This window comes from Astyanax mexicanus, chromosome 15 (assembly GCF_023375975.1).
Source record: "Astyanax mexicanus isolate ESR-SI-001 chromosome 15, AstMex3_surface, whole genome shotgun sequence".
Taxonomy (NCBI): Eukaryota; Metazoa; Chordata; class Actinopteri; order Characiformes; family Acestrorhamphidae; genus Astyanax; species Astyanax mexicanus.
Window position 1 is genome coordinate 15130928 of NC_064422.1, and position 21307 is coordinate 15152234.

Genomic DNA, 21307 nt, shown 5'->3' on the forward strand with positions numbered 1-21307 from the left:
GAATGAGTGTGTGGAGCATTTGAACATTATAAAGCTTTACAGAGCACCTCTATGCTTTTAGTAGTGTATTACAGTATGTCAGAATGAACATGTGGATTATGTGAACATTATAGCGCATTATTAAGCGCCCTCTACACTTCTTATACTGTGTACCACAGTCTGTCAGAATGTCTGTGTGGATCATATGACCTTTATAGAGTGTTATAGAGCCCCCTACACATCATATAGTGTATTACAGTCTGTCAGAAGCAGTGTGTGACTCATATGAACCCTATGCTTTCAGAAGTGTATTACAGTATGTCAGAATTAAAATGTGGATTATGTGAATAGAGCGACCCCTGTATTTTATGTAGGATATTACAGTATGTCAGAATAGTGCTGGGCAGTATACCGGTTAATACGGTATATCTGAAGTGAATTTAGAACCGGTATGCATTTTTCCCATACCGCCATACCACTAGAGGCGCTGCGGAGCTGTGCTGAAGCACACAGTGTAGAACAGCACCCACAAAGAAGAGACACAGCTCGCTAGAGAACGCTAGCCAGTTAGCATAACAAGCTAACATACTGGAGTGAAAGGAATGGAATTGTCCAATTGATCCACAGCTCTGAGATTTCACAGCTTTGTTAACTGAAGAAAGAAGGGAACTGTGGCTGATTTTAATACTGTTATATCTTTTAATGGCTTCAGAAAAACATTGTAAATTGATATTAAACTTGTGTCTGACTTGTGCAATAGAGCTTTTAGAAAAATACCTCTTATTAAAAGCTTAAACATTGAGTATTTTAGGTCAATTTTAGTGTTTATGGGACAATTTAAAACAGGAAGCCGTAGCAAAGTTGTTAGGTATCTCTTTTTAAGGTCTATAGTTTACGTTCTTTAGCTTTTTTTTTTTCTGATAATGAAGTCTGATTCTCTTATATATTGTTTAATTTGTTGGGGCAAAGTAAACCCAATAGTAATCAAAAAGCTTTACTTTAAAGCCTTGGTGTTTTAAATTATATGTACTCCTAACAGTAGAGTAACTCACAAATCTATATTAAGCCCAGTCATGCAAAAAATAAATAAATAAATAAGATTAAAAAAATAATAAATACCATGATATACTGTGAAAAATACAGTGATATACATTTTTTTATCATACCACCCAGCACTATGTCAAAATGAACGTGCGGATTATGTGAACATTGTAGAGCGCCCCCTATGCTTTATGTGGTGTATTACAGTCTGTGTTTAGTTTTAGGGTTTAGGCTAAGGAAGGTGATTTTAGTGCCAGAACTAGGTTTAGTTGTAGCTCAAGTCACCTACAACACTAAGTGTAGTTAAGTGTTTAATGTGTGTATGTGTGTGTGTGTATGCGTGTGTATGCGTGTGTATGCGTGTGTATGCGTGTGTGAGAGTGTGTGAGAGTGTGTGAGAGTGTGTGAGAGTGTGTGAGAGTGTGTGAGAGTGTGTGGCTATAAGGCACTGAGGGGGAAATGCTGCACACACACACACAAAAAACAAACCTCTAGAGAAATGTTCCCAGGGGAGAGGGAGTGGAGAGATACAGTCCAATACCGTCATACATCTTTCTCTTTCTTTTATCTCAGATCTTATTTTTTCTTTTATTCTTGTTCTCCATTCTCTGTTCTTGTTATCGTATGCTCCTCTGTCTTCTTTTCCTCTTTTTGTTTCTATCTTACGTTTTATGTCTCTCTCGTCCACTTAATTTTTTTTTTCTTATCCCGTTCTTTAATTCCCTCTCTCTCTCTCTCTCTCTCTCTCTCTCTCTCTCTCTCTCTCTGCTATAGTAGTAGTACGATTGTGTGTGTTAGAGTGGGTCAGGGGGAGGAGTGGTGGACTGGTTAGACTGCTCCGCTGACGGTGGGTGGAGGGGATGGGGGGGTGTTGCTCTTTTGTCCTCCTTTACATCATCATTTCTTGCTGGAGGGGAGCTGTCCTGACTCCAGTGTTCTGCAGAGGATTCTACAGCTGCTGTTCTCTCAGATCTCTCTACAGTTACACCTCCTGTAGAAGGTTGAGGTGGTGTCTATCCATCAACAGAAGAACAAGATAGCTAGAATGGGAGAATATTAAAGCTAAAAGAGCAAGTATGAGAACATAATCACTAAAAATCGCCAACATGAGAACATAATAGACAGACATCCACCAATAGATGTCAAAAACAGCTAAAAACAACATATAGGTGAATATTACAGCTAAAAAAGCACAAGTTTGAGAACATAATCACTAAAAATCCACCAACAGGAGACCATGCCCGAGAGAAATCCACCAATAGATGTCCAAAACAGATAAAAAACACAAACAAGAGAATATTACAGTTAAAAGATCACAAGTAGGATAGCATAATCACTAGAAATCCACCATCAGGAGACAATAATAGACAAAAATCTACCAATAGATGTCCTAAACAGCTAAAAAAAACACATATAGGAGAATATTACAGCAAAAAGAGCACAAGTAGGAGAACACCATCGATACAAATCCACCAATAGAAGACCATGCTAGAGAAAAATCCACCAATAGATGTCCAAAACAGCTAAAACCCACAAATAGGAGAATTTTCCATTTAAAAGATCACAAGTAGGAGAACATCATCACTAAAAATCCACAAACTGCTGACCATTATAGGCAGAAATCCACCAATAGTTGTCCAAAACAGCAAAGAACAAAAAAGAGAATAATAAAGCTAAAAAAGCTCAAGTAGAAGAACATCACTGCTAAAATCCACCAATAAGAGACCACAACAGCCATAAAATCCCCCAATCCATTAATAGCAGAACAAACCAGCTAAACATTCACTAGTACAAGACCAAAATAGCTTTAAATTCTGTGAATAATTGAATTCTAAAAGCAGCTAAAAATCTACAGATATGATGGTGCCATGAGGAGATCAAACCAGCTCCAAGTTCTCCAACAGAAGGCAAATACATTTAAAAATACATTGTTAAAAAAAATAATCCACCAATAAGAGAGCAGAGATTTTAGAGATTCTTCAAGAGAGGAACAGTTAAGTCTTGCAGTTCATGCTGAGGGGACACCGTCTCCGCTAAACTCGGTCAGACCTCCTGGGTCTTTACTCACAGTGAGGGGGAGGTGGGGGGGATCCAGCTTTCAACTAGTACTTCAAAAGCTTTTAGCTGAGAGTCAAATATAAAATATGGTAAATGAGAAAAGTGTTAAAGATAAGCAGTAAGACTGCAGAAGGTCTGCAGTGTCTGGTGGGTTGGGGTTCGTCTGAATACACTTTTAGTATTGTATTCCACGGACACCATGCATGCCTCTACAGTAGCAAGCTCACTATTTTCAATAATTGCACTCTTATATACACACTTAATACACTGTATATACAAATGACTGATGTACAGAACCATCAACAAGAAAAGAGCCCTAACAAAGCACAAACCATTTACGTATCCAAAAGGTTTGTTGAGTTTTAATGGTATTTTGTAGAACCATTACCTTCCTTTTAAAGAACCCCTAAAAATTATTCTTTTCAGGTGTGTACTTGGCCTGCTAGTAGCATATCCTCCCTCAGACTCTGCATACTTCATATGCAAAAAGAGAGCATGCAGAACTGTAGGAAGAACTAGACTCACTTTCTGTTCTTTGGAAAATCTGCTACAGATACGATACCAGTGCAAGACCTGACATGTTCTCAACAAAGAATGTTCTACTGATGATCAGAATGTCTTCCTGTGAAGTCGTTGTGTTTTTGGAAAGCTGTCAGACATGCCTGTTTTACACTATTCCGATCAGTTTAATTGGAAGTTAACAAAATGAAAAAAAGACTTCCTATAATTCATTATGAACTTGAGCGCTCCTCAAGTAATAACTGTACTTGTCTAACTTATTAGCCACCCTGGTTTGAAAAATATTTACCACTATTTATATTTATCACTAAAATATTTATCACCAAACAGCATCATTCTCCAACAAACACCATCATTCTCCGCCAAACACCATCATTCTCCGCCAAACACCATCATTCTCCAACAAACACCATCATTCTCCGCCAAACACCATCATTCTCCGCCAAACACCATCATTCTCCAACAAACACCATCATTCTCCACCAAACTAAATATTCATTCTCCACCAAACACCATCATTCTCCAACAAACTCTATACTCATTCTCCACCAAACACCATCATTCTCCAACAAACACCATCATTCTTCGCCAAACACCATCATTCTTCGCCAAACACCATCATTCTCCACCAAACACCATCATTCTCCACCAAACTAAATATTCATTCTCCACCAAACACCATCATTCTCCAACAAACTCTATACTCATTCTCCACCAAACACCATCATTCTCCACCAAACTAAATACGCACTCTTCGCCAAACACCATCATTCTTCACCAAACTAAATATTCATTCTCCACCAAACACCATCATTCTCCACCAAACACCATCATTCTCCAACAAACTCTATACTCATTCTCCACCAAAGACTATAATTCTCCACTAAACATCACAAGAGAAGATGAGATGATATTGGGCTCATGAGAACGAGAAAATAATTTTATATGGATTGTGTATTTTTCTCCCTCTCTCTTTCTTTTCATTAAGCACCTGATGACTTGGCTGCAGAAGGAGTGTGTGAGTGATGGGGGGAGGGGAAAGTGGTCCGCCTAGGGGGTCTAGGGAGGAATTATTAGGCAGGCGTGTGTGTGTGTGTGTGTGTGTGTGTGTGCGTGCGCAGTCTGAGAATGGGGAGGGGTGTACAGAAAATGGAATGGGCTGGGGGATAAGGAGGGGAGCAACACTGTTTGTGTGTGTGTGTGTGTGTGTTAGTTATTGACATGTTGGTGCTAAATAGCCTGAGGGGTAAAGCCGTTGGCATGGCGATGGGAGGTGTGGCAGAGCATTCAATGCTTTTGGTGAGGGACAAGACAAAGAAAGTACACACACACACACACACACAGACACACACACACATACACACACGGGCCATTGCTATAGCAACCTCCAGGTTGGTAGATGGACAGGGTGAGAGAGACAGAGAAGGGGGGAGAGAGAGCAGAATAGATGGAGGCAGAGAGATACAGAAATAAAGGTGTGAGAGACAGATAGAGAGAAAAAGTGAGAGAAACAAGAGAATAGTGAGAGGAGAGAATATGAGCAGAGAAAAAAGTGAAGAGACAAGATTGAGAAGGGGAGAGAGAGAGGGATAAATGAAAAAGGAGAGAGAGAGCAGAGAATAAGGTAGCCGATAAGAGATTAAAACAAAGAGAGAGGGAGTGAGACATAGGGAAAATATAGAAGATGGAGAGAGAAGAGGCAGAGAGGAGTGAGTGAGAGACAGACAATAAAGAAATGGGAATAAAGAAAAAATGAAAGAAAGAAGGGAAGCTAGATTGTGAGAGATGGAGAAACAAAGGTCAGAGAAAGAAAGAAGAGAGAGTTGGAGAAAGAAAAATGATGGAGTGGGCAAAAGAGGTGAAAGAAAATAAGGTAGTGAGGTAATGAGAGAATAAAAAGAGTAGAAGAGAATGAAAGGGAAGAGAGTGCTGGTGATAGATAAAGAAAGGTAGAAGAAACAAACAAGAGATAAAGAGATGAAGCGATGAGGTAAGAGAACAGAATATAAGAAGAGAAGAAAGTAAAAAGAAAAGATTGAGAAAGGGGGAAATAGCAGAGAATAAGGAAGCGAGAGACAAAACAAAAGAGAGAGTGAGTGAAACATAGAGAAAATAAAGGAGATGTAGAGGCAGGGATGGAGTGAGTGAGAGACAAGAAAGAAAGAGAAAGAGAGAAAGAAAATAAAAAGAAAGCAAGCAAGCACAGAGGGAGATAGGGGGTGAAAGATGAAGAAACAAAAGAGAGAGAAGAGGTAAGTGGGCAATAGTGGAGAAGAGGTGAAAGGAAGACAATGAAAGAGATGAAAAAAGAAGGGTAGAAGAAACAAGAAAGGTAAAAGAGATGAGTAGAAAGAAGCAGAATAGAGATAAAAAGAGAGGAATGAAGTGAGAGAAGAGAATTTAAGCAGAGAAGAAAGTGAAAGGGACAGATTGTGTAGGGAGAGAAAGCAGAGAATAAAGTAGTGGATGAGAGATGAAAAAAGAGAGAGCGAGTGAGACAGAAAAAATTAAGAGGATGGAGAGGGAGGGAGTGAGAGACAGATAAGAAAGAAAGAGAAAGCACAGAGGGTGAGAGATGGAGAAATATGGGTGAGAAAGAAAAGAAAGAACAAGGAGAACAAAAGGGAAAGGAGTGGGCAAAAGAAGTGAAAGAGTTGAAGAGAATGAAAGGTAGAGTGCTGGTGATGGATAAAGAAAGCTAGAAGATACAGGAGAGATGAAGAGAAGAAGTGATAGAGGGAGAAAAAGAAAGAATAGAGCATAATAGAATAAAGAATTTAGAGATGCGGCTCTAAAGACCTGTAAAGAGATTAGCTTTTGGAGAGTGGGCTAAATCTGTACACCACCCCAACTGTGTGTGTGTTAGTGTGTATGTTAGTGTGTGTGTTTGAGTGTGTTTGAGTGTGTGTGTGTGTGTGTTAGAGACAGTGTAAGTTCCCTTCCGGCCTGCTGCTGACCCAGCTAGCACACATGTTGTATAATGCTGGGCTGTAATAATTACACAGCATGAATAATAAAACATCTGTATCTGTCGCTCTCTCTCTCACAGAGAGCCAGCTGCCTTTTTGTTTCTGGACGCTTTTATGATCAAGATGTGAAAATTTAATCAGTTTCGTATTGTATTGCATTTGATAACATTGGGGAAAATAAAAAAAAAGGTTGAAAAAATGAACAAATAAAAATTTACTTTGCAATTTGTTAGTTTGAGTTTGATCAAACTCACAGTTGATCATTGTTGAAACTGTGGCCGTATCAGAGTCAGCAGTGCTGCTGGAGTTTTTAAACACTGTGTTCTCTCACTGTCATCCACTCTATTAGACACTCCTACTTGCGTTAGCTGCTCCACCTTACAGATGTAGCTCACAGTAGCTCATCTGTTGCTGCACAGTTTTGTGTTGATCAACCTTTAGTACATTCATCAATAGTTACAGGATGCTGCAGGAAGGTGTTGGACTTTTTTCTCAGTGTTTAAAAACTCCAGCAGCACTGCTGTGTGTCTGATCCACTCATACCAGCACAACATACAGCACTAACACACCACCACAACCATCTTAGTGTCACTGCAGAGCTGAGAATAATAACCCACCACCCATATAATAGCTGTTCTATGGAGAATAATAATAATAGAGTATGCAAAGGACTACAAAGGAGTACAGCCAGTTTATAGAACTACAGATCATCTTGTGTGATAAATATTACTTGTTAAGGACCTGGAAATGGCTATTCATGCTTCTTGCTATCTTTTACCACATCATGTTTGGACTATTGCAACTCTCTCTATCTATCTAGGTAACAACCGATCAGCTCTGTCACGTTTGCAGCTTGTCCAAAATGCAGCTGCTCTACTCTTACCTGGGACTAAGAAGAGCGAGTCCAATTCTCCTGTACTGGACTCCCTGCATTGGTTGCCCATCAAATTGAGAGTTGAGTTTAAGGTCTTATTACTCTTACTCTTGTCGTCTCAAGACTTGGCTGCAACTGCAACTCTCTCCTGGCTGGTCTTCCACTGCAAGCCACAAAAACCCTGCAACTAGTTTAGAAAGAGGCGGCAGCAGGACTCTTCTTTAATCTTCCTAATTTCAGTCATGTGACTCCTTTGCTGCGTTCCCTCCACTGGCTTCCTGTCGCTGCCCACATCACATTTAAAATCCTGACGCTGGCCTACTAAGCCAAAAACAGAAAACGGACCAGCTCCTTCCTACTTGAGGGCAGTGGTCAAAGCCAGAACTGTACCAACTAAGAGCTGTTAGAGCTTCCAGTACGGCTCGGCTCAAAACACCGTCCCTCAAAACAAACATAAAACAAACATCCAGGCTCTTCTCTGTGCTAGAGGATCAAGGTGGTGAAACAAACTTCCACTGGATGTCAAAACAGCTTCCAGAGTCAATCGCAGTCTTTAAACACAGACTGAAGACTTATCTTTTTAAAGAGTTCTTAAACTAATCTCATAGTAAAAAAAAAATATCCTTGGGTTCTAAACATGATCAAGCTTTGTGTATCTCTTGACCCTTGTCTACAAACTAGCTGTAGATATTTTGAAGTAAACAATGAAGCACTGTTGTAAGTCATTCTGGATAAGGGCGTCTGCTAAATATCGTAAATGAAAATGTAATTTACTTGTTTTAAAGCTTTTTTAGGACCTTCTGCGTCCATATTCAACCCAAAGAGTCTTAAGAACCTTAAATGAGCTGTTCCTGGAGATGCTGCATTTGACAAAGTCAAAAGGTGACAGAGCTTTTCCATTGCATTTCCATTTTCCATTGCGTTGTTTTTATTTTTATTAGGGCATCGCCCACCATTACGTTTTTTTTTTTTTTTGGCCCAATCCCATTTCACCCCTTGGCCTTACCCCCTACCCCTACCCCCTGATCGCCAAGGTCTCCTGATTCTCGTTAGGCTGGAGGGGTAGGTTAAGGGAAAGGATAAGGCTTTGTTAGCTCCAGAGATATTTTTCAGAGGCTCCCTTCACACAAAGCTATATGAGAATCACTGGTAAGATGGCGAAACAAAGTGATGATTAGCACTATATTACCAGAGTTTGATATTGTTTCAATGTTTTATGGCTGATTTTTTATAACAAGCATAAACAAGATCGCTAGTAGTTTGTCTCAGGAACTAGCTAGCTAGCTAATGTTTCCATTTCACCTTAAATGGTGCAACAGATGGCAGATGCTGCAGCATTTAAGGTGGAGTGGAAGAATAACATAAATTAAAAGCTAACTAAAGCTAATTTCAGCTCCCCATTACAGAGGATTGGACAGTAATAATTAATTTCTTGACCATCTCCCTCATTTTTGAAGATGTTTTTAGTAAGTTCTAGTGACTCATCTATATGTCTGGGGTTAATCTAAATCTTGTTTACTGACACTATTCTTGTTTACTTTTCTTATACCTTATTTGTTATTAAGTCTTTTACGTTGAATTGTTGGTACTTTTGTATTGTATAGCACTTTGGTTGACTCTTGTGTTTTTTTTTTAAATGTGCTCTAGTTGAGTTGACTTGACTAAATCTAGCTGATAAGATGGACATCAAAATCCATATGGCGCCACCATATCATTGGTGTCATGCTTTTTGTCTTAATCTGTGTGAATCTGACAGTTGTTTTTATAGCGTATGAGAATGTCACGATGAATGGTCCAATAGAAATGCTTTAAAATGGCCTGAATTAAAATCTTTTTACATTGACTTCAACCCTCTCCAATGGAAATTCATCATGCTCAGCTATTGCAGTTAGGTTTCTGATCCACTGCAAGTAGATAAGAAGATTGAGTGAGTAAAAGAATGAATGAATAATGGAAAAGAGAGAGAGAGAGAGAGGCGTGGAGAGAAGATGAGCAGGGATGATAAGGGGGAAGATTTGGTGGGCAGGCTGCTCTGAAAGAGAACAAAAGACATGTACACACACAGACACACACACATTCACAGCTGACTGTAAGCCGTGTTCTTTTTGTACGGACTCTTAAAAACATCGCGTAGGCTTAGAGGAAGATCGTAGTTTATAATCCTACAACATTTATAGAATCTATTGGCACTATGCCTAATGTCAGGTGTGGGCTAGAAAAGTTTAAATCCTGCGGCATTGAGCTAAGGAATATTGGAACTGTGTTCTCTGGAATGATGGTGCTCCATCCAATGTTTTTGTATGGGATGATTTGAGAAGTTGGTGATCATCCATCATCTAACAACTACCACTCCTCTTGTTGCTGAATGTAACGTTGTGATGATCTGACTGCAATGTTCCAACGTTACAAAATATATTAGAAAGTCTTTCAACAGTAGAGACAGTTACTCCAACAAAAGCAGGATGAACTCACAGGCTGTCAGCCAAGAACAGAAAGCTGAGGCTGCAGGGTTTAGTAGAAGGTTCCTCATAAAGTGCTGAATAGGGACCTCAATATTTTAGCTGATCTCAGTACTGCCCTTTATGGTTTCCTTAGAGAGGAAATTCTGTTACCATGAATAAGCCAACGTAAATTTTCATGTGCATTTTTTATTTAGGATATATAAAAACTAGGGCTGTAAACATTAAAGTGTTAAAACACGTAATACATTTTTTAACACAATTAATTGCACCACCAAGTTTTACCTCAACTTCTGCCGCAGTTTTTTTTTCTTTTTTTCTTGCGCTTTTGGTGAGAATGTGATCTGGTCTCAATCCGCCCCAACTTTCAAATATGCTCCTTTTTAATTGAGCTAAACTGCTGATAGGGCTCAGTTTAATCTGATATATTAGGCACATAGTATACTGCTATGAACAAATGCTGTCATTGCTTCTCCATGTTGTTTACACATGCAGTCTGTGCTGCGTTCACTATTTGAAAGCGCAGTGGCAAATTTTCAGCGTTCTGTGTTAAAGCAGCTTCACACTGCACAGATATTCGAGCTGGAACACAGAATCTTCTCTCTGTATTTACTTTCTTGCTCCAGCACCAGACAGCTCTGACCAATCAGAGGAGACAATGTGCTTGTGTGGTTTATTGGTGCATATTTTGGTGTGTATTGATTTATGCCTGTGTGAAGCCAAACCAAACAGAGGGAGAAAACGCTCCAAGTAAACTAACTCATTAACTGATCCAGACTATAGAAACCAACTACAGGTGTGAAAATGCCTTAGAAAAAGTTTATAGTCAAAATTGCAAAGTTTTTGGGATTGATCCAAGGAACAAAGCAATGTATATTAAGTGTAGGTCTTATGGTTTTCAAGTTATTGAGCAAAATGTAAAAAAAAGGACCTTTCCTTAATTATAGCACCTGCTATTGACCAGTCAATGTAGTTTTTGTTGGATGCACTGATCCTACATTTACCTACCTAGTTCCATGTGTCTAGGACTTACGGTTTGGGCTGCAAAACTGTTTTTTTTTTTTCAGAGAAAAAAAAAATAATAATAATAAATATAGCCGCATGCGGCAATCAGTGGGTTCAAGCACCAGCTGGCACGATTGTGAGAAACCTTGTGGTGCTCTAAGTGGTCCTGCTATTAGAGCACTTGTTATATTATTGGTTTATTTAAGTTGCGTTGGAGATGTGGAGCTGTTTTAAATCCATTTACTGACACTGATCAATCTGCTTACTATAGATTAACCCCTCCACCCCCACCAACCATAATAATCCCCTTACACCATTGACACTGACCAATCTGCTTACTATGGATTAACCCCTTCACTTCCACAATCCAGAATAACCCCCAATACATCACTGACTCTCTAAACATGTGCTCAGGTTTCAGATCAATTAACACTTAACTCATTACCATCAGCTTTTTGGGGCCTGTATGGGTAGTCCAGTTGGGATTTAGAAGCTTTTGTCAGTGGGTTTCATGATTAAATCCATCACTGACATCCATATGATCCATACCATCAAGGTTAAACTTGGGCCCCATCTGTTTTGTACACTATACATGGGGCCTAGATGCACATCTGTAACCAACCCACCTAGCCCATGTTACACCCATGTGAGCCCCACATGAACCTGTTGGCTTGAATATTTTTGGGGCCTGTATGGGTTCACCAATTGGGATACAGAAGCTTTTGTCAGTGGGTTTCATGATGGTTCATTGAATGGATGTCAATGATGGGGCCTATCAAGCTTAAACTTGGGCCCCATCTGGATTATACACTGTACATTGGACGTAGATGCCCATATGTAAGCCACCATGCCCACGTTACATCCATGTGAGCCCTGTATAAGCATTATGGCTAGGTGATGTGTGGGTCCTGTATGGGTAGCCCAATTGGAATCCAGAAGCTTTTGTCAGTGGGTTGTCAATGATTGGTCCTATCAAGGTTAAACTTGGGCCCCATCTGGGTTGTACACTGTTCATGAGGCCCAGATGCCCATCTGTAACCCACCTAATCCACGTTACACCTGTGTGAGCCCAACATGAACATGATGGCTAGTAGATGTTTGGAGCCTGTATGGGTAGCTCAATTGGACCCTTTAACCAATCACAAAGAGCACCGTGAGCATCCTGACCAGTCACAGCTGCAGATGAGAGAGCATGTGGATAAATCAGCAGATTGTGTCCCAGTAGAATAGTTGCATAATTGCATTGTAAAATTTGAAGAAACCTAAAACCTGAAAATGGAAGAAAGAAAAGCAAAGGATGGCTTGATTGGTAGCTTGGTAAATTAGCCAGCATGCTAACCATACTTATATACACCCATGTGTGCAAGCAGGAAACAGACTTGGAGCAACTTCTTGTCTGCTAGTGTGAATGCAGGGTAAAGTAGGGGTCTTTTATGACTGGTAAAAGCTGTTGATTGGTCGAGAAAAAGGATTTCTTAGCATTAGAGTCTTCTTGTAGAACTTGAACACTGAAGATTTAGTTTTTTCGCTCACCCTTTCTTTAGGGAAGTGATGCAAGCCAGCACAGAAAGGGCAGTTACAGTAACAGAATTAGCAGCATTCTCCTCCAAGCGTGTTGAGCTTCAGAGGTTGTGTATTTGCACGATTGCACAAGTTTAAGGAACTGTAGGCTTTCTTCACAAATCTCAGAGAAAACGTGTAACGTTCACCTTCTCTCTGCCAGTCGGTTCATAAGATACGGTAGTTTTAGATTGGTGTAAAATTTCCAATATCCTGTTTGAGCGCTTAATAGTGATCCAGAGGAGAGGAGAGCTATCACTATGATCTGAGGTTCACTGGTGCAGATTTAAAACCCAAGAGAGCACTTGGTAACACTTCCTATGAACCCTGTATTCATAATGCATTCATAAGGCATTATATGACATACATAATACCTTATAATGACTGTTATTTAAGCCTGTATAATTGCTCATAAGTACTTACAGCGACATTCATAACACATTACAAACAAGTATAAGGGTTTATAAAGAAATGGCGTGTAATGCCCTATAATATCTGTTCATAAGAACATTAAACAATGTAGTGTTATAATGCACTATAACATAGATTTGGTATATTGGTATAATGCATTAGTGTTTTTATATGCTTTTAAAATGTGATGTAAATTTTATAATGCCTCACTGTAATGTCTTATAGAGCATTATGAGTGCTCATTATTGGCTTTAAGTGAAGTGTGTTTTAAACATGTTTTTAAACAGGCAAATGTTATTATGCCTCTCTGTAGGCATTTGAAAGGTCATTTGAAAACACACTTCACTTAAAGCCAGTAAAGAGCACTCATAATGCTCTATAAGACATTACAGTGAGGCATAATAAAATGTACTTCACGTTTGAGTTGTCTTAATCACTGTCTTTTTTTTTTTTTTTTTTTTTTGTTCTAACCAACTTGTTTGTTTGTACTGTCCTCCCTCTGGCTCTGATTGGTTCTTATACCCAGCTGGCTTGCTGGCTCTGAGACTCCTCCCCTTGGCTGTGACTGGTTATATTCACTAACCAATCTGTTCTGGACTCTTCAACCTAAACGATTGTTCCTAATGACTGCATCATTCACTGCCTCATTTTTTTTTTTTTTTTTTGCTAGACTCCTCCCACTGATCTGATTGGACATAATCATTGATTGGTTGCTCTAAGACTCTCCCCCAATCATGACTGCCATTGGTCCTTATTACTCTTCTATTTGCTCTGAATCCCTCTGTGATTTGGTGTTAATTAATGTCTCGTTTGTTCTAAAACTCCTCCCCCAGACTGTGATCCGTCCTATTAATCACTGGCGTGTCTGTTCTGAGACTCTTCTCCCAGCACTGATTGGTTTAAACGATTGCTTCATTTTTTTTTGAAGGGATAAAGATTACAGACAGTACTTTTTTTGGTTTCTAGGATTCATCATTGCCTGAGGCTTTTCCTCCTTTGTCCACACTATTAATATTTCAGCAATTTTAGACATTTTTAAATAGATATATTTAGAAATGCATATAAACATTAACCAGTACACTCATAAATACGGGGCATGTGTTGCCTCTAGACCTGAGTGTGTGCTCTATGATGAGGAAATGGAAAATCTGTCCTTGTCAAAAAAATTAACCCATATTCTCTGTATATATTGCTCTCTCTCTCTCTCTCTCTCTCTCTCTCTCACACACACACACACACACACACACACACATTCCAGCCTCAGGCCGACTGATAACCAGCTGGAAAGCAGTGTGCCTTTGGGCTATCGCTGACTAAGCCATGTTTCATGGAAAGAGGAGGAATATCTAATAATGGAATAACCCTGTTAATGCATTAAATATATATCTGCATGCATTGGTTTCCTTGAACAGTTTCCAGATTGTCATCATAGAGGACACTCTATAACATGCTAACATGCTCTATAATGTTTATGTAATCCACAAGTTCATTCTAACAGACTGTATTATACTAACAGGAACCATACACAGCACTCTATGATGCTCTATAATGTTTATATAATCAACATGCTTATTTTGACAAATTGTAGTACACTACAGGAAGCATAGGGGTGCTCTATAATGCTCTATAGTGTTCATATAAGCCACATGGTCATTCTGACAAGACTGTAATACACTACAGGAAGTGTAGGAGGTGCTTTATAATGCTTTTTAATGTTGAAATGGTTGACTCACTTATTGTGACCAGACTGTAATACACTATGTGAAGCACAGGGTGTGCTCTATAATACTTATTAAGGTTCATATAATCCACATGCTTATTCTGACAGACTGTAAAACACAACAAGAAGTGCAGGTGGTGCTCCATAATGCTCTATATTATCGATAGTCATTCTGAGAGACAGATGTACACTACAGGTAATGTAGGGTGCTCTATAATGCTCAGAAGTGTTATTACTATCCAAACACTTCTCTGACGGACTGTAATTCACTAAAAGAAGCGCAGGGGGCTCAATATAATGCGCTATATGTTCTAGTCTGGATCTGAAAGTGATTTTGTTTTCTTTTGTGGTTCTAACAAACAGTTTCTGTGTGTACACAGTCTTTGATGTTCCTGTTCTGCGTGGCGGCTGCTGGTCTGGGATTGAATCTGCTGGGTCTGGCTGTGTATCTGAGCTGCCTCTGCTGCTGTAAGAGGGAAGAAGAAGCCGAGGAGACGAAGAAGCCAAACTCCTGCTGTGTAACGTGGGCGGCCGTCGCTGCTGGACTCCTCAGCTGGTGAGTAATTTAGTAATGGTGATGTGATGAAGCAGGAAAAATGCACAAATGTAAGAATCTGAAAACCTTGACATCAATGAAACTGTGATGTTCAAGAAGACTGGGTCTGAAACGTCACCATACAATATTAGGCAGGTGGGTTTAGGCTTTTATTACACTTACCCTATGTTTCCCAATATAAGGCACACCGGTTTATAAGGTGCATTATGTGACACTAGTAAGGAACAGGGGTGTCGCCTATTTTTCCTTTCCTTGTAAAGTCAAGCGAGAGCTGGATTTTATCCTACACAGATTTAAAAACTCTTAAAAACTATTTATTTAGGTGAGTAACGCATTTCCATTTATTTACAGTAAGCTTAGATTTACAGATTTTCACTCGGCTGGGTGCAGCAGCATTAGCAGCTAACCGCTAGTGTGCCCAACAGAGCTACACTGAGGAATCCAGAGTGTTCCGGTAAGCCAGGGCAATTTTAGCTAGCGGTGTGTCCTACGTAGCTAGTTTTAACATGGTAAAAACGCAGACTACAGTCCGATATACTCGCCTCTGAACGGCAAAAGTGCTAGCTCTTAGCGCGGTTAGTGGACAATACTAAACCTGCTCCAGTAATGCTAGCCGGGGTTAGCAGCAGGCAACAGGCCGATAATACCTCTGAAGTGCGAAAAAGCTAGCGCTTATCCCAGTTAGCGGCTAATGCTAATGCTGCTCCAGCAGTGCGAGCCAGGATTAGCAGCAGGCTATAGTCCAATATACTCACCTCTGAACAGCGTAAGAGCTAGCGCATAGCTCAGTTATCGACTAATGCTAATGCTGCTCCAGCAGTGCAAGCCAGGCTTAGCAGCAGGCTGCAGGCCAATAATACTTACCTCTGAATGGTGAAAAACGTAGAGTTTAGCACGGTTAGCGGGAAATGCTGCTCCAGTATTGGTGCTGAAAAAACTAAACTGAAACTCCTGTATAATGCTGCACTTTAGCGGAGTGGCTTTACTGCTCCTTACAAACTGACCGGTAGAATTTATACATAAGGTGCACTGAAGATTTTTGGCAAAAATTTATGGATTTTAAGTGCTAAAGTGCCTTAGTGTTAAAAATGTGGTATGTTTCATCTGCAAACCACATTCTGGACTAAATTAACCAAAAGAGGCAATCTCTGTTTGGTTTGGTATGGTTGGTTTGTCGTGTGAAATAATGTTTTTTTTTTTTTTTTTTTGGGTTAGTTTGGACTTTCTGACTGATTACAGGAAGTTTAAACTAGGCTCTTGTCACCATTATTGTCGCCAACAATAGAAGGAGAAAAAGAAGCGGTGTTGTGCCAAAATCAGACTCCCCTTGGTGCAGGTGCATCTCACAATAGAATGGGTAGAACAGATTACACTAGTGATTCTGTATCTACTGTAACTGTAGATTAATCCTTATTTATAAACAGAAATAAAAGGAATCTGAGGGAATCTGGAAGAGAGTGGGATATACCGGTGATTCAGACTTTGCTCTGTATTTTTTTATTTGAGTTAACTAATAAATAGTTCAGCGATTTGTTCGCTATTATGTAGATCAGAGTAGAGTAAGCTGAGAAATCTCTCCGGTGTGTCCAATCGATCTCCGCGATTGATCACATGACCGGGTTTAAGAACAGCAGCAGGCTTCTCCACATCACCCCTCTCTGAGCTCAGGCATGTTAAGTGGGGCGTAAGCTGGGCAGTGAATGGCTCAGACACACCGGATCGACTTCTCGACCGGAGAGAAGAGTGAGAGCAGTGTGCTGGAGTGTGAGAGTGTGAGAGCCAGACGACAGCTATTCAGATCCACTACAATCAGCTCCTGAGAAACCCACCACCAGCAGCACATTCCTCACCAGCCTGCTGCAGGAGCAGGAACACACTGACTCAAAATACAACTTTTAATAGTTATTTCTCAATATTCATGCAGTTCAGGTTAACTAAATAGAGTGTAAATAGAGGCTAATTACATTCACATCCAGAATTAAACCATTGAAAATAACATTAATTTTCAGAACGAAGCTCTTATAACGTTCATATCCAGAAAGAAGCTCTAAAATTAGATTCATATCCAGAATGAAGCTCTAAAATATCATTCATATCCAGAATGAAGCTCTAAAATAACATTAATATCCAGAATGAAGCTCTAATAACACTCATATCAGAAGGAAGCTTTATTAACATTCATATCCAGAAAAAATCTAATAACATTTATATCCAGAATGAAGCTCTAATATTATTAATATCCAGAAATAAGCTCTAAAAATAACATAAATATCCAGAATGAAGCTCTGAAAATAACATTAATATCTAAAATGAAGCTCTAAAATTAACTTTATATCCAGAATGAAGCTCTGAAAATAACATTAATATCTAAAATGAAGCTCTAAAATTAACTTTATATCCAGAATGAAGCTCTAAAAATAGCATTAATATCCAGAATGAAGCTCTAAAATTAACTTTATATCCAGAATGAAGCTCTAAAAATAGCATTAATATCCAGAATGAAGCTCTAAAAATAACATGCATAATTATCCAGAATGAAGCTTTAATTACATTAATATCCAGAATAAATCTCTAAAAAGAACTAATATCCAGAATGAAGCTCTAAAAACAACATTAATATCCAGAATACATCTCTAAAAATAACTAATATGCAGAATGAAGCTCTGAAAATAACATTAATATCTAAAATGAAGCTCTAAAATTAACTTTATATCCAGAATGAAGCTCTAATAACATTAATATCCAGAATGAAGCTCTAAAAATAACATGCATAATTATCCAGAATGAAGCTTTAATTTAATATCCAGAATAAAGCTCTAATAGCAGTAACGTCTAAAATAAAGCTCTAATTACGTTAATATCCAGAATGAAGCTCTAGTAACATTAACATCAAAAATGGTAGTCTAATTAAATTAATATACAGAATGAAGCTCTAAAAATTACATGCATAATTATCCAGAATGAAGCTCTAATTACATTAATATCTAGAATGAAGCTCTAAAAATAATAATAATATCCAGAATGGAGCTCCAATAATATTAATATCCAGAAAAAATCTCTAAAAATAACTAATATGTAGAATGAAGCTCTAATGACATTAATATACAGAATGAAGCTCTGATAAACAATAACAAATATTACCAACATTTCTAAGGAAAATCTAAATAAAAATATCCAGAATATTTACGTATTTTTGAGAACCGGATGCAAGAAATTTCTGTACATATTCATGTTATTAGAGCTTCTTTAAGAATGTTACTGTTTTTTGCATATCTTTCTGGATATGAATGTTATTCGAATTTTCATTAGGATATTAATGTTATATTTTTACTCTGGATGTTAATGTTATTAGAACACCATTCTGGACATGAAAGTCCAGATGTCTTGTCATGCAGTGGTAGAGGTTCCTAATTGGGTCCTGCAATAGTCCATACCAATCCATGCAGCTTGAATATTCACACAGTTCCTGCTGATTTTGCAGTTGGAGTGTTAATAGCACGTCCAATAGCATCCCACACATTTTTAATCAGTGATAGATCTAGTGAGTTAGTGGCTGCACCATCGGAAAGTATCTTCAAGTATCTTCAATAGTCTTCAGAGCAGGCTTTTAAGACTGTAGCAGTATGAGGATGAGCATTGACCTGTTGGAACAGCGCACCAGAGTTTGTGTTCAGAAAAGGGACTAAATGTCAATGTTGTCATAATTTTTGCTCAGTACAGTATATTTGGAGTGCAGTACAGGCTGATTGAAGCTGACAGCAGTAGTTTTAGCTTCTAGAGAACACATTTGAGAGCAGAACATGGATGGTTCTCCTGCACGTAAGCACAGACCTCACCACAGCACTTAAGCCCACAGCGCTCTCTGTCTTCTGGACCAGCAGGAACACCAGTAAACTGTAACTCAATAAACCAGTTCCCTCCTGCTGCACAGATGACTGTCACGGGATCATCAGGCCAGCACATGCAGGAGCCACCTGAACTCAATTTAGGCCTTCAGACTGGAATGCTGCTTCAGCAGTGTGTGTGTGTGTGTGTGTGTGGGATGGAGCCGATGTAAGACTGGAATCAGGGAATGTGAACTGGTTTTTCAGAGGAATCTGGTCCTGATGGGTCTTCCCAGTGTTCATACTGGGTTGGGGTAATTTGTAGGGTTTTATGGTTGATTGTAAAACAGGATTAACTCTGCACAACAGCGCTGGCTTCATCAGGCCGGAACTGGTTTTGTGTCGGGCCTAATCCTACACTGGTGAGCAAATTAAATCTGGGTAATTACTGCTCTGTAATTGGAAAATAAGATGTAATAACTGGAAAATAAAGGCTTATTTATTGAGGTAATATACCGTATTTTTCGGACTATAAGGCGCACCGTATTATAAGACGCACTATCAAAGAACGCCTATTTTCTGCTATTTTTCCATACATAGGGCGCATCGCATTATAAGGCGCGTTAAGTGACACTAGAAAGGGTGCCTATATCAAAGTGAACAGGGGTGGCGCCATGTTTCCCTTCCCCCACCGGGGGTGGTCGCTTGCCGGTGGAGCGTCTCATTATACAAACCTAGCTCTTTCAAAGTCAAACGAGTGCTGGATATTAATCTACACAGATTCCTCTCCTGAAAACTGTTTATTTGGGTGAGTAACGTGCTTCAGTTTATTTACAGTAAGCTTAGATTTCCAGATGTCCACTAAGGCTTGCTGCACCAGCGTTAGCATAGCTATCCGCTAGCACGCTAGCTAGTCACCTAAACTAGTAAAGTTAACCCAAACTTAAACGACAGCGTTACACTGAGTAATCCTGCGTGTTCTGGTAAGACAGTGAGATATTAGCTAGCGATTCGTCCCCCGTAGCTTGTTTTAACACGGTAAACAAGCAGATTACAGGCTGATAAAACTCACCTCTGAGAGAGTTAGCGCTTAGCATCTAGCTAATGCTAGCCAGGCAAAGCAGCACAGACCGATAACTCACCTCTGAACGGTGAACGCTTAGCGATTAGCATCTAACTCTAATAATACTGCTCCAGCAGTATTAAAAGTGCTAAATTTAGAAAATACTGATCTCTGAACAGTGAAAAAGCTAGCTAGCTAAGCGGTTAGCATCTAGCTAATGCTATTGCTGCTCCAGCCTCGGAGCGGCACGGCTCTGCACGGAGTGTGTGTTTACTGCTCCTTACACCTGACGGGTAAAATTTAGATAATACTGATCTCTGAACAGTGAATAAGCTAGCTAATGCTATTTGCTGCTCCAGCCTCGGAGCTGCATGGCTCTGGACTCTGTATAGCACTGAAACTCTGTATAACGCTGCACGGAGTGTGTGTTTACTGCTCCTTACAACCTGACGAGTAAAATTTAGATAATACTGATCTCAGTGAATAAGCTAGCTAGCTTAGCGGTTAGCATCTAGCTAATGCTATTGCTGCTCAGCCTCGGAGCTGCACGGCTCTGGACTCTGTATAGCACTGAAACTCTCTATAACGCTGCACGGAGTGTGTGTTTTCTGCTCCTTACAACCTGACGAGTAAAATCCATACAAAAGGCGCACCGTATTATAAGACGCACTGTCAATTTTTGTGAAAATTAAAAGTTTTTAAGTGCGCCTTATAGTCCGAAAAATACGGTAGTAGCAGCTACTATTCTATTCCACTATCCATTATTGTGAGTGCTGTGGGTTTTAGAAGTGTTTATTCACGCAGTTGATGGACTAAGATCTCAAATTCTAGTATATAAAAGTGTTTAATATCCGTTGTCATAATGTATTAAAAAAATATTATTTTGTTTGTTTTGGGCTAACATCTCCTATTCTAGTGTGTAGGAGTGTTAATTGAGAGGGTTTATGTACTTATATCTTCTGTTTTAATGTATATGAGTGTTTATTAAAGGTGTGTATGAACTAATGTTTATGTGTAGAAATGTTTATTTTGTTGTTTTGGTCTAATTTCTTTATATTCTAGTGCATAGAAATGTTTTTGGAGGGTGTTTTTTATGGCTACTATCTCCTATTCTAGTGTATGAGAGTTTATTGAGAGTGTTTATGGATTAATATCTCCTATTCTAGTGTATAGGAGTGTTTATTGAGGTTGTTTATAGAGTAATATCTTCTATTCTAGTGTAAGGGAGTGTTTATTGAGCATGTGTATGGATTAATGTCTCCTATTTAA

At 39.2% G+C, this 21307-nt stretch overlaps 1 protein-coding gene across 4 annotated transcripts in view; it reads left to right on the plus strand.

Annotated features, from left to right (window-relative positions):
• The window catches only part of ttyh2 (tweety family member 2), a 107159-nt gene that overhangs the window by 22367 nt on the left and 63485 nt on the right, over window positions 1-21307 (plus strand). For all 4 annotated transcript variants that reach the window (XM_022669069.2, XM_022669071.2, XM_022669070.2 and 1 more), the window contains exon 2: window positions 14976-15151. In XM_022669069.2, the coding sequence (XP_022524790.2) occupies window positions 14976-15151 (176 nt within the window). The remainder of the gene's footprint in view (window positions 1-14975; window positions 15152-21307) is intronic.